The following is a 10,851-nucleotide window of genomic DNA, read 5'->3' as shown; positions in this document are numbered from 1 at the left end:
GTAGTAGTCACAGTGATGTGCTTCCGCAGGTGGTGATGTGCTTCAGCAGGTGGCTGAACTGCACGCTGGCGTTGAAACTGTAAAGAACTTCACTTCCCATGATCCTCTGCTGTCATGTGGGTGAAGGAAGCTAAACCGTTGAAGAAGGGCTAGTTGCCTTCATTTGATTAAATCTTGATTTTATTAAATGAATATCGCCGTTTGTTAATTTGTAAAATATTTCGGTGATTAGAAAACTTTTTGTCAACCAAAGTACGTGTGTATCTTGGACGGACTGTTGTTGTCAAGCAGGAATCTTCTAAAATAAGGTAACTGGTAAATTTTGTATTAGCAAGCACAGCTAACATCACTGTTAGCTTAATACGAAATACGAAGAGACAGCGATTAAATAGTAGCTGTCGTCAATTAGCGTCACGTAACTCCCATATTGTGCTGTATTGACTGCTCATTTTAACTCCTATTTATGTTTGTTTTAGTTAACGCAATTTCATGTTGTTTTTAACGTTATTCTGGTATTTTTAATCCAGCTAACAACGTGAGTTTTAGGTCGTCATTTTCACACACTGCATCTCTCCCCGCTGTCAGTTACTGATACAACACTAGCGTTAGCTTTGTGTTGGTCTTTAGCAGTGTTTTGCTCCTAAATGTTCCTTTAACTGTTTTTAACAACTGTACTATTTTAATGTAATTGCAGTGAAGACACCCAGTGAATGCGAAAGAGAAACAATGATGGTGTTTGAGCTGCCAACTCACTAAGTTCTCCCGAGTGAAGACATCTGATGAAAAATTACTGCAACGTTACAGATTGTAAGAGACTCATTTAGCCTATTAAAGCTGAATTAGTGCCTGAATTGAAAACTGCATGAGCTCAATGAAAGCACAGGCTTCATTAGTCACCAGCCGTCTAACCACAGCATGGTTTCTGTTTGAAAGTAACCACAGCTCGTGTTGACAATAAGCTTATAAACCAAGTTAGCATTTTCAGACACTTTGGGAGCTTCATCTTAAACTCATGTTTGTGAGCAAGCACTGTTTAATCTCAATGTACAAATTAATGCCAGTCTGATTTACAGGTAAATGTGTGTAAAATTAAAAACTAAAGTTCAATTACATGTATTAGGGTTGTTAAATTTGAATATTATACTCACTTTGCTGTAGCAGGCAATTTCAGCATACACAGTGTATTTTCACACTCATGTATAATATAGACACCATTTGTTTTAAGTTGCTTCAAGTTATTCTGCCTGTATTTAGGCAACTAACAATTATTTCGTCTTTGGAAAATACTCAAAAATGCCCATGGTTGCATGTTTTGTCAAATCAGCAGTCCAAAACCAAAAGATGCTTTATTTACAGTGATATAAAATAATGGGTGCAGATTTTATTTCAACATTGGTAGGGTCAGATATGGGTAGGTTGTCTGAGAGTCCTCTTGTAGGAAATTTTGAGCATCAAACACTTCCTTTCCAGTAATCTGGTAAAGATTTATGCACCGATTTATGGTGTAAATGTCCTTATATATCTAAAGAAAAACAAAAAGTTCAGGCAGTAAGTGATGATTTAGAATATGTAAATTGGCTATAATGGAATATAATGCAGACTCAAGCATTTTGTATTGCCTTCAAATATTTATTCTCCTGTAGATGCGCTTATTTCATTTATTGTTATCCCCGCTGGATAATATGTAAGCAGGTTTTACACTTCAGTCTTTATTTGTTTCTTTTGTTTGGAGAAGCTGTCTCTTTAAATGTGCAATTGGCACGTACTCATGTCAGTGATAACCAATTTTAGTCAACTAATAAAACACTGAAATTTAATCCCATGTGTTTCAGCAGTATCTCTGCTAATGTGCAGAACCTTCTGCACATTCACATCATATCCCATATATCTGAGTTCTCTGAGAAGTTGAGAAAAAAGTTTTAATATTTTGAGAAAATATATTACCAAATATTGGTAGGGACAATTCTGTCTTCCCAGATATGACAGGGACATGTCCCTACTGTTCATAGGGAAACCTACGCCCTCATGAAACAGACAAATGGCAGGAGTCCTCACTTTTGAGAAGATGAAACTTGGCTTGATAATTAGATTAAACAGTTAATAATCAAGTATCTTTTAACTATTTTACATTGATTATCCAATTTATTAATCACCTAATCCTTTCAACTCCTGAAGGTTTAAGATACTAAATATGTCAAGTGTAATATATTTATAAAAAGACGTACAAACTTTTGAAAACTTGACTTATTTGAATTAATGTTGGATTTGAATATTTTACACTCAAACTGTGTCATAGCATAGATAAACAACTGTAACAAGCATCTGCAGAATTAACAGTGATTGTGAAAATGCTGGAAATTGGAGTTTGACATTTAACTCTAAATTTTACGAGCTTTTTTGCAGCTTTGAACCACATTTCACAATTTTCGCAACAAATAGAGTCTACTGAGTTGCTATCTTCCAGAAAACACTAATAAATGGACTTTGATTTGATCATTAATATTGTATTTATTTCCTTTTGCAGCCGGCATGGAAGACAAAGCAAATGGCTCTGTTGACACCAAAAGGTACCATTTCCAATTAGACAAGAGACTGTTAATTGAAAGATTTGAAAGAGTGTTAAACAGCTGTTACAGTTAAGTGTGCATTCACTGTGACCCCACAGCCCAGTGGAGAACGGTCAGCTGCCGGACCCTGCCAACTGGGGGGTCGCCGATGTCGTCAATTACTTCAAAGCAACAGGGTTTGAGGAGCAGGCCACGGCTTTCCAGGATCAGGTTGGTGTGCTTTTCCTGCTCAAAATTCCTGTGTCATGACGAAAACAAACTAGGATGTCAGTCAAATATTTCTGTCTCCACCTGACAGGAAATCGATGGCAAGTCCCTGCTCCTGATGACGCGTAATGACGTCCTGACAGGGCTGTCGATAAAGCTTGGCCCTGCACTGAAAATCTACGAGTATCACGTGAAGCCGCTGCAAACTCAACACCTGAAGAGCAACGCCTCGTAGCACCGCAGGCCGTCCCAACACCCACCTCAGCGACAATCATCATGTCAGGAGACCCCAGGTTAGCTGCCACCTCACAAAGACTCCTCTGGCCACAGCGGCACCTTAACAGGATTTGAATGCTGTATGTTTTTATAAGCGTGGACCCCCAAAAATGGGTTGCACATGAAGTCCACTCAGCTGTTTACCCTTTCAGCCATTCTAATTTCTGCTGCTTGAGATATGTATTTTATTTTTGTGTGTGTTTTATTTAAAAGAAGGAAATTTTGGGCGGCTACTGTGCAGGTATGATGTGTGTGTGCGTGTGTGTTTGTGCACATGTGCAAATAAATTAACACGCTGGTTTAAAAAAAAAAAGTATTTGTATATAAGATGGTATATAGTTGAAAACTGTGTGTGTTGTCGTACCTGAACACTTTGATACGTGCAGAAAATTCTTCTGGTGCATAACGTTTTGCCCTGAAATCAGTTTTTATGCTATGAACTGTGCAGCTGAGTCCATGAATCGTCCTTAGCATGTAACAATGAAGCATTTTGTTTTCCCAAACACAGGGAGCCAACGAAAATCTGTTTGTTCCTGCACACCTACATTATCTAAGCCCCGAGGCTCTTGTTATGAAAATATTTATGTGTATATATTCTTATTATGTTCCTACCTGTGGTGCTTTCAGCATTGTCACAAAGACAACTGTATTGAAGTGTGTATGACCAATGTATATGTGCAACATAACACTGGAGTTTGAATATCTGAATCAAAGATTTGCAATAAATGGTGCTCTTTTCTCACCAAAGAACAATACTAGTTTATGAATTCATCAATTTTTTATTGTTTTATTTCCCTACACGGTCAAAAAGCTTTAATCAGATCTTGAGTTGCAACTGTAATTGAAACTTTTGTAAAAGGTAATGTTTGTTCTCATTTTTATTAAGCAGCTTGTTCAGATAAGTGTGCACATCATAGCGGCAGCATTTCCAGGATGTGTAGGTGTCTTCACAGCTTGGCTTGCTGTTTCCTGCGCACCGTCCCTGTGATGTTGCCTGACGGGTTATCCAAGGCAAGAAGAACCTGTGCAGGAAAAACTGGTTCGTAACCAAACAATTCAATAACTTGGAAGTTTAGTTGCAGTAACAGAACTTACTTCATCTTTGTTGGTGAGGCCCATTTTGGTCATGTCTATAGTGAAGTAGTGCTGGTTGGGCATGACCATCTCTATTTCATCCACCTAAAAGACAGAACACTGACAGCATGAGCTTCTCTGAATGAGCTAACTGTTCATGTTTAACTTGAGATTGTTTTATTGGATGTTACATGAATGGTGCCTTGTCCTCGAAGATTCATTCCCTCATGCGTACCATGCAGTGACTGTGCTGACATGTAAATGTGTGTGTGCAAAAGTAATCAGCGCACATGTGTTGTTAAATTTCAGCTGTTTTTTCTTGCTGTGAATAAAACAGATTTTAGGTTTGATAAAAATCTAATAGGAGGACTTACCTTAGCAATTCTATCCAGGACCAGCACCTGTGTGTCATAAAGGGTCTTCTGCACAGAGGGTGAGTACTCTCCACTATGGTAGGGGCCAGCAAACTTCTCAATAATTGTCTCCTTCACGCGCATCCTGTGAGGACAGTGATGTGATGATCATTAGATGTAGAAAGTCATTCCCGTGTTATTTTGTGTTCCTAATTTAACGTGTCCATCCTCTTGACAGACGCCAGCATGGACACCTACAACTGAGATGTTTACTGAATGTAGATAATTACCATGCAGCATCAAAATCAACATCCTGAGTGTTGTAGCGCCACCTAGCATAGACAGAGGTGCAGAAACACCTGTCCTTGGCGTCTTGCAGAGTGGTGAAGCGATCTCGGAGGAAACCCTCAAAGCCGGACTTGGTGGTTTTCAGCACCTTCATGTTCTTCACCCCACTGTGAACCACCGGGATGCCTGGGGCACAGAGTCGGTGAGTATGCGGTAGTCAGAAACATTTTCCATAGTTGCACAAAACAGACATACATCACATGTGACAGCAGGCCTCACAGGGGACAAAATACAAAATTGAGCCCATCACAAGCCTGTCAGCAGCAGCATCAGTGATATGCAGCAATGTCAAGGGCTTAGGAATAGTTTTAGATCCATCGGTTGATAGTATTTGCCCCTCCTCTAAACCACAGAGGATCTAATCAACAAGCCTTAAGGGTAAAATCAGGAAACAGGTGAAACTTTGGCATCCAATTACTGCACATCATTTTTGATATAACCACTGAGCAAGTGAAGCCCTTGAGGCTGCTTGAGAAAAACACCAACAGATCTCTGCACAGATGTACAAGTCCATCCAGAGGTATGTGCCCTGCTCAAACTTTGCCTTAACACTTACTTCAATATCAGTCATGGTTTCTACAGAAGCAGATGAATTATTAGAAATGTGTGTTAGGTCGTGCTCACCATTCAGATTCTGCTCAACATCACAGAAGCGACAAGCTTCTGGGCTGTAGATGAACGCATGAGCATGTTCTACCCCATTCTGAGAAGAAAAAAGACAAACCAGGTATTTGATGATGGACATTTCACATAATTGAACAAGTTGACCTGCACTTGATTTATGGTGCTGAATAAAAGACACATTGCCTTTAATGAGATAACATAAATAACAGTGGTCTTACATCTATTTGCCCGTCCATGATGAATGTTTTGACATGTCATAAAAGGAAAAGCACAAGTGTTACTGATAACATTAATGATAATGGCTGAATTTCATTTCCTGTCAGTGCACCAGTGACAGCAACCACACCCATCAGTGATACTGGCTGCATTCAGAGGTTAGAAAAAGGGAGGGGGGGCTTAAACCTGTAGCTGGTAACTTTTGTGAATAACTTCTTGTTTCAGAAACATTTTAGTGTGTTTTAGTGCAGTGGTTAGCATTGTCGCCTCACAGCAAGAAGGTTCTTGGTTTGAACCCAGGGTGGGGGATTCAAAACCTGCGGTGGGGGAGCCCTCCTTTGTGGAGGTTGCTAGTTCCCCCTGTGTAAGCATAGGTTTTCTATGGGTACTCCAGCTTCCTCCCACAGTCCAAAGACGTGCAGTTTAATTGGTGACTCTAAATTGGCCGTAGGTGTGAATGTACGCTGAAATAGTTGTCTGTCTCTATGTGTTGGCCCTGTGATAGTCTGGTGACCTGTCAAGGGTGTACCTGCCTTCTTGCCCAGTGTCAGCTAGGATAGGCTCATCCTAAAAGTTACCAACTGTAGCTTCAGTGCCTGAATCAGTGTAATTCAGAGGCAGACAGAAGTTGTATCATTGGTTCCACTTGTGTTTTTACCGGTGTGACCAGTAAAATGTTTGCCATCAAAAAGGCAAACTCTTGTGTCTGGGACTGATCACTGAGCCCTGTTTTACCTTCTCCAACCTTCTCCATGGAGCCTCCTCCATGTGAACTTTGGCCCTCAGCACATGGTTGAAAGAGGTCAGGAAGTGATGACAGATATCCAGGGAAAACTGCTCAATGCTCCTCACCTGAACATATGCATACACAGAGTGACGGGCTGTTAGGTCAAAGCATCTGAAAAAAGTCTCATAGAAGAATAGGAACATAAAATAAGTGCAGCATGAAACAAATTTGATTTTATTTGAACAGTGTGTGTTTGAGCTGAGGGTCGACAGACGTCAGGTCACTTGTGTCAGTACAGTGCGGTAAAATAATGACTAAAGTAAGAGTCTCACAGTTTAACAAAGGAGGGTCCCTTTAAAATCTAGACTTCTGTAGTTGCATCTAGTTGTTAAAGATGGATGACAACAAACTTTCTTTTTCTAAATAAAAATAAAGCCCATCCGCCAATCTTAGGCCCACCGTAGTTAATTTTTATTTAATTTCAATAACACCTCAGTTACATAATGTTTGACATAGTAATGTCCTTCTCTGCGCTCCAGCTTGTTCAGAGCACTAACACAGTGATTCTGATAAGGTCCTGAACATTTGGCCCTATAACTCCAGTTGTAGCCTGCCTACACTGGCATCCAATCCACTGTACTGGTCCTAAATGGTCTTTGTAAGGTATTAAATATTGCATGACCTTAATGAACGCACCCTGCTAAGGGTTTTTTGACTTCTCAGAGAACTAGGAGAGGACCTGTTGACTTAAAAAGCTTATTGAAGTACTATATTATTCAATTAAATCCACAATCATGTCAAAATCATGACAAAAATCCAGCCATATTCCTACCTCATTTGCATTGAATTCTTTTTTAAATAAAATCCCACTCTTCACTATAGCAAGTTTTGGCCATTTTATTTTTTTGTGCTACTTAATAATGGTTTGTAGCAATTATTTTCCCAAAAGAAGCTGGCTTCCAAATTATTTTTTCAGCAAATATAGATTCATATTAGTTCTTGATGGAGCTTTAAATATAGATATTTTACCAAACAGAATAATTGTATTTATTATCTGGGGACAGTTTTCATCCAGAACCCAAACATAATGTAACTTAAGGTGTAAGTTGAAAATAAATGGTGAGAGGCCTTAGCCGATTTTGGATCTTGCTCCACAAGCTTGCAAATCTACATAATGATGGTTGTTCAGTGTTGACCATGTTGGTCTTTAGTGGAAGTATTCTTTTTAGATTTGTTTCTGGGCTTTTTTGGCCTTTATATGATAGGACAGATATAGCGTGAAATGGAAAGATGACGTGCAGCAAAGGGCCGTGGGTTGGAGCCGAACCTGCAGCCCTTGCAGGAAGGACACCGCCTTTGTACATGGGGCACCTGCTCTACCAGGTTAGCTAGTGGGCACCCCAAATAGAAATCATTTTGTAAAAATTTATCACCTGAAAGATTCTGGAGTAGGAATTGTTTTGTAAATTGTCCTGAAAAAGTGTTTCCACAGTATTCGAATATTAAATCCATCTTCCCAAAAGGAGCAGACTGTGTTACCTTCTGTGCAAAGGCACCATTATCAGTGGAGTGATAGAAGTGTTGTGAGGAGCTGACCTACCCCCTTGAGCTTGGCCAGTGCGTGGACGGTGTTTTTTATGGTGTCGGTGGGGATGATGTCAGAGTTGTCTCCAGTTAGATAATCCTTGCGTGATTTGAGCGTGAGCTCCACGTCCGCTTTCAGCTCGATGATGTAGTGGTGGCTGCCTTGTCTCCTGATGACCAGCACCTTCACTGTGTTCTTGCCGTAGCCTGTTCTCACGAACTCCACATTCTGCCCCCACAAAGGAACACGTTAGTGACATGTTGCAGTTCTGATGATGTGAACAGGTGTTTTGTACCATAGGTATTTAAAACTGTGCATTGACTTAATTTGATTATTTTGGATTTTCTTCTTCTTCTTTCTTCTAATATTTGGTCCTTTGTAGTCGGTGTCATCTGCATGTGTAAGCCATGATATTTCCTCAGCACTTGTCATCATTTAGATTCATTTGTTACCTCTAATAAATAAGTCTGATATGTTTAAATATTACAGTTTGTTGATTTTTCTATGTGTGTTACATGTGCAATTTCATCCATGTGCAATTTCATTTAATGTGGCAATGGTCCCTGATTGGTTGCTTCAGCTTGATTATTTTCCACATTTTAACATGTATGTATCCCTGTAATTTATTAGTAAAACTTGCATGTCTTCACCCAAAAAATAATGGGAAAATTTATTAATAGGGATAAATTAATTTTTTAGGTTTCTCCAGATGAAGCATCAGGGTTTAACTTTATGATTAGACATGGTTAATTATTCAGATGAGACACGACCCCTGGTTTGTTCAGCAGACCCTGGCTGGCCCTGTGGTCGTTCACCCCAAAAATGAGATAAACTCTGGTGCTGAATCATTTAATGTAACCTCTAATGCTAAAACAAAATCTTGTCCTGATTTTTATTTATTTATTATTATTTTGTCGACATAATGAATGGTTACCTGATTTGAAGCGGCTGCCATGGTGTCTTCCTTTCCTTTACCTGCTGTCTGTCTTTCTGTCTTCAGTTCCTCCAGCAGAAGTTGTCCCAACCAATGGAGGAGGATTTTGTAGAGAGGGTGGTGCTACCTTTGCACTTTGTTGATTGGAAGTCATGTCAGGTGAACCTGTTTAACCAGTTACGCTTTCAGACATTCAAATGTACCCATTTGTCTTGTTTTATAATGTGCACATGTATGATCACGCAAAGAGAACACCAAAGTGCATGGATTCATTAATAGCCTAAATAAACACAGATCTTTTTATTGTGTTGTGACCTGCCTGTGTTTTTATTACTGAACTCTTAAATGAGTTCCACTCAGTCGGTTACATTTTGAGACTGAATAGGTGTGACACCCTGAAAAGACATGAACAGACACTGAAGACACAACTGTCTTAAAAAGGGTTTGTAATTATTAACCAATGGCTTTTTTAAAATATTATTTACTAATGATCCATAGATATGTTGTAAGTCTGCAGTAAGAGCAACTTTTGGGTTGCCAGGTTGTGAAAAACAATGGACGTACGCTTATTTTGTTGTACACTTGTTTGAAAGTGTGTTGATGCATCATGGTAATCAGAGAAAGTGTTGTTAATGTTGAAACATGATAAGGTTGGGGCAGCACAGATGTGTGTGGAGTTTGCTTGTTCTCCACGTGTTGGTGTTTGTTTTCTCAGAGCGCAGGTTAGTTAATTGTTGACTCTGAATTGCTGACTGTTAATATAAATGTAAATGATTTTCTGTCTCTGGGATTGTCAGGTGACCTGTCCTCAGCGTACCCTGCCTCTCGCCCAGTGTCAGCTGGGATCAGCTCCAGGAGCCTGCACTGCGACCCTGTAAAAGTTAAGTAGTCACAGAGAGTGGACAGATGGATGAATGATGAGGCTGCATTGTCTTTCTTGGTTGTGTTGACTCTGTTTGTGTACCAGTTTTTGCTGTAAATAAATGGCAGGCTAATGGCTTAGTAGGGCCATGATGTGTTAAAAAATAAAATGGGAATTTGACTCACATTTTTTATTTTGTATTTTCTTTTTACACAGATTCACTCTAATTTATCAGCCCTGTGATATGAATCACTGAAAATTCATTATATGAAAACGGTCACTCCTTTCATGACTCTTGCAGATAATTTTGTTTGTGTTTAACATTTACAGTAAAAATATAGAAGCCAGGAAGCTCCCCTTCTGTTGTGTATGTGTGTAAATGTTCAATGTTAAATCAGTAATAATTGTGAGTTTGTCACCTAATAAGCCATCAGTTCTGCAGTGTTAATACGTATTCAGTAATGTGTTTGTAACCTTCCGATATGCATCCAGCTTGGCTTTATAAACATTAGTCATCAGCAGACAGTCCTGGATTGGTCGGTTATACATGTTTATATGTTATTTATAAATGTATTGGGCTCTGCAGATCTTTCCCAGGAGGTAAATGATCAGACAGTACAAAGGAGAGGCTTAAGAGCTCACTAAAAATACAAAGCAAGCGTCATGCTTTAGTAGGATGAATACCACTCAAGGCACTGATGCTTTATAAAGGGGCTTTTTACACAGTGGTATTGATATACCTAAAAATATACTGAAATCACTTCCAGCTAATAATAGATTAGTTAATGACTCATAAAAGTCCAGAAAGACCATCTGTCAATACGGTTTCTATAGATGTGTACATCTGTACCAAAAATTATAAATATATATTGATTTTAACTTGGGCTGTACATTTTATTAAAAAAAATATTTCCTTGTCACCACAGACTGCATTTAGCATGAAAATAAGAATGAACATGGGCAGATTATGAGACAATGGGCCCCTGGGCATATATATGCTAAGGGCCCGACCACCTTGACGTTTTCGCATCTCTTTGTAGTTGTTATGTGTCTTATGTGGCTTTGGGTCTCCTTGTGG

At 39.2% G+C, this 10,851-nt stretch overlaps 2 protein-coding genes across 2 annotated transcripts; one reads left to right on the top strand and one right to left on the bottom strand.

Moving 5' to 3' along the window:
* Positions 1-98: 98 nt before the first annotated feature.
* Positions 99-3,803, top strand: samd13 (sterile alpha motif domain containing 13). Its single transcript, XM_033620742.2, has 5 exons — positions 99-308; positions 695-807; positions 2,525-2,567; positions 2,666-2,777; positions 2,866-3,803. The coding sequence occupies exons 2-5, from the start codon at positions 780-782 to the stop codon at positions 3,007-3,009; spliced, it is 327 nt and encodes a 108-aa protein (XP_033476633.1). The 5' UTR covers positions 99-308; positions 695-779; the 3' UTR covers positions 3,010-3,803.
* Positions 2,863-9,065, bottom strand: uox (urate oxidase). Its single transcript, XM_033620741.2, has 8 exons — positions 8,912-9,065; positions 7,993-8,205; positions 6,401-6,517; positions 5,450-5,528; positions 4,768-4,951; positions 4,499-4,622; positions 4,146-4,229; positions 2,863-4,072 (listed from the first exon to the last, which is right to left on the bottom strand). Exons 1-8 carry the CDS (start codon positions 8,930-8,932, stop codon positions 3,998-4,000), a joined length of 897 nt encoding a protein of 298 aa, XP_033476632.1. The 5' UTR covers positions 8,933-9,065; the 3' UTR covers positions 2,863-3,997.
* Between the last annotated feature and the right edge of the window lie 1,786 nt (positions 9,066-10,851).

The sequence above is a fragment of the Epinephelus lanceolatus genome, chromosome 6, assembly GCF_041903045.1.
Source record: "Epinephelus lanceolatus isolate andai-2023 chromosome 6, ASM4190304v1, whole genome shotgun sequence".
Classification (NCBI taxonomy): Eukaryota; Metazoa; Chordata; class Actinopteri; order Perciformes; family Serranidae; genus Epinephelus; species Epinephelus lanceolatus.
Note: the sequence above shows the minus strand (reverse complement) of the source record. Positions and strands in the feature narration are given on the sequence as shown.

Coding starts and splice junctions, on each gene's coding strand:
- samd13 (XM_033620742.2), top strand. CDS start 780: ATGAAAAATTACTGCAACGTTACAGATT. Junction 808..2,524: donor TTACTGCAACGTTACAGATT/GTAAGAGACTCA, acceptor TTCCTTTTGCAG/CCGGCATGGAAGACAAAGCA. Junction 2,568..2,665: donor GGCTCTGTTGACACCAAAAG/GTACCATTTCCA, acceptor GTGACCCCACAG/CCCAGTGGAGAACGGTCAGC.
- uox (XM_033620741.2), bottom strand. CDS start 8,932: ATGGCAGCCGCTTCAAATCAG. Junction 4,952..5,449: donor TGTTGAGCAGAATCTGAATG/GTGAGCACGACC, acceptor TCTGTGCCCCAG/GCATCCCGGTGGTTCACAGT. Junction 4,073..4,145: donor GCCTCACCAACAAAGATGAA/GTAAGTTCTGTT, acceptor TTTCCTGCACAG/GTTCTTCTTGCCTTGGATAA.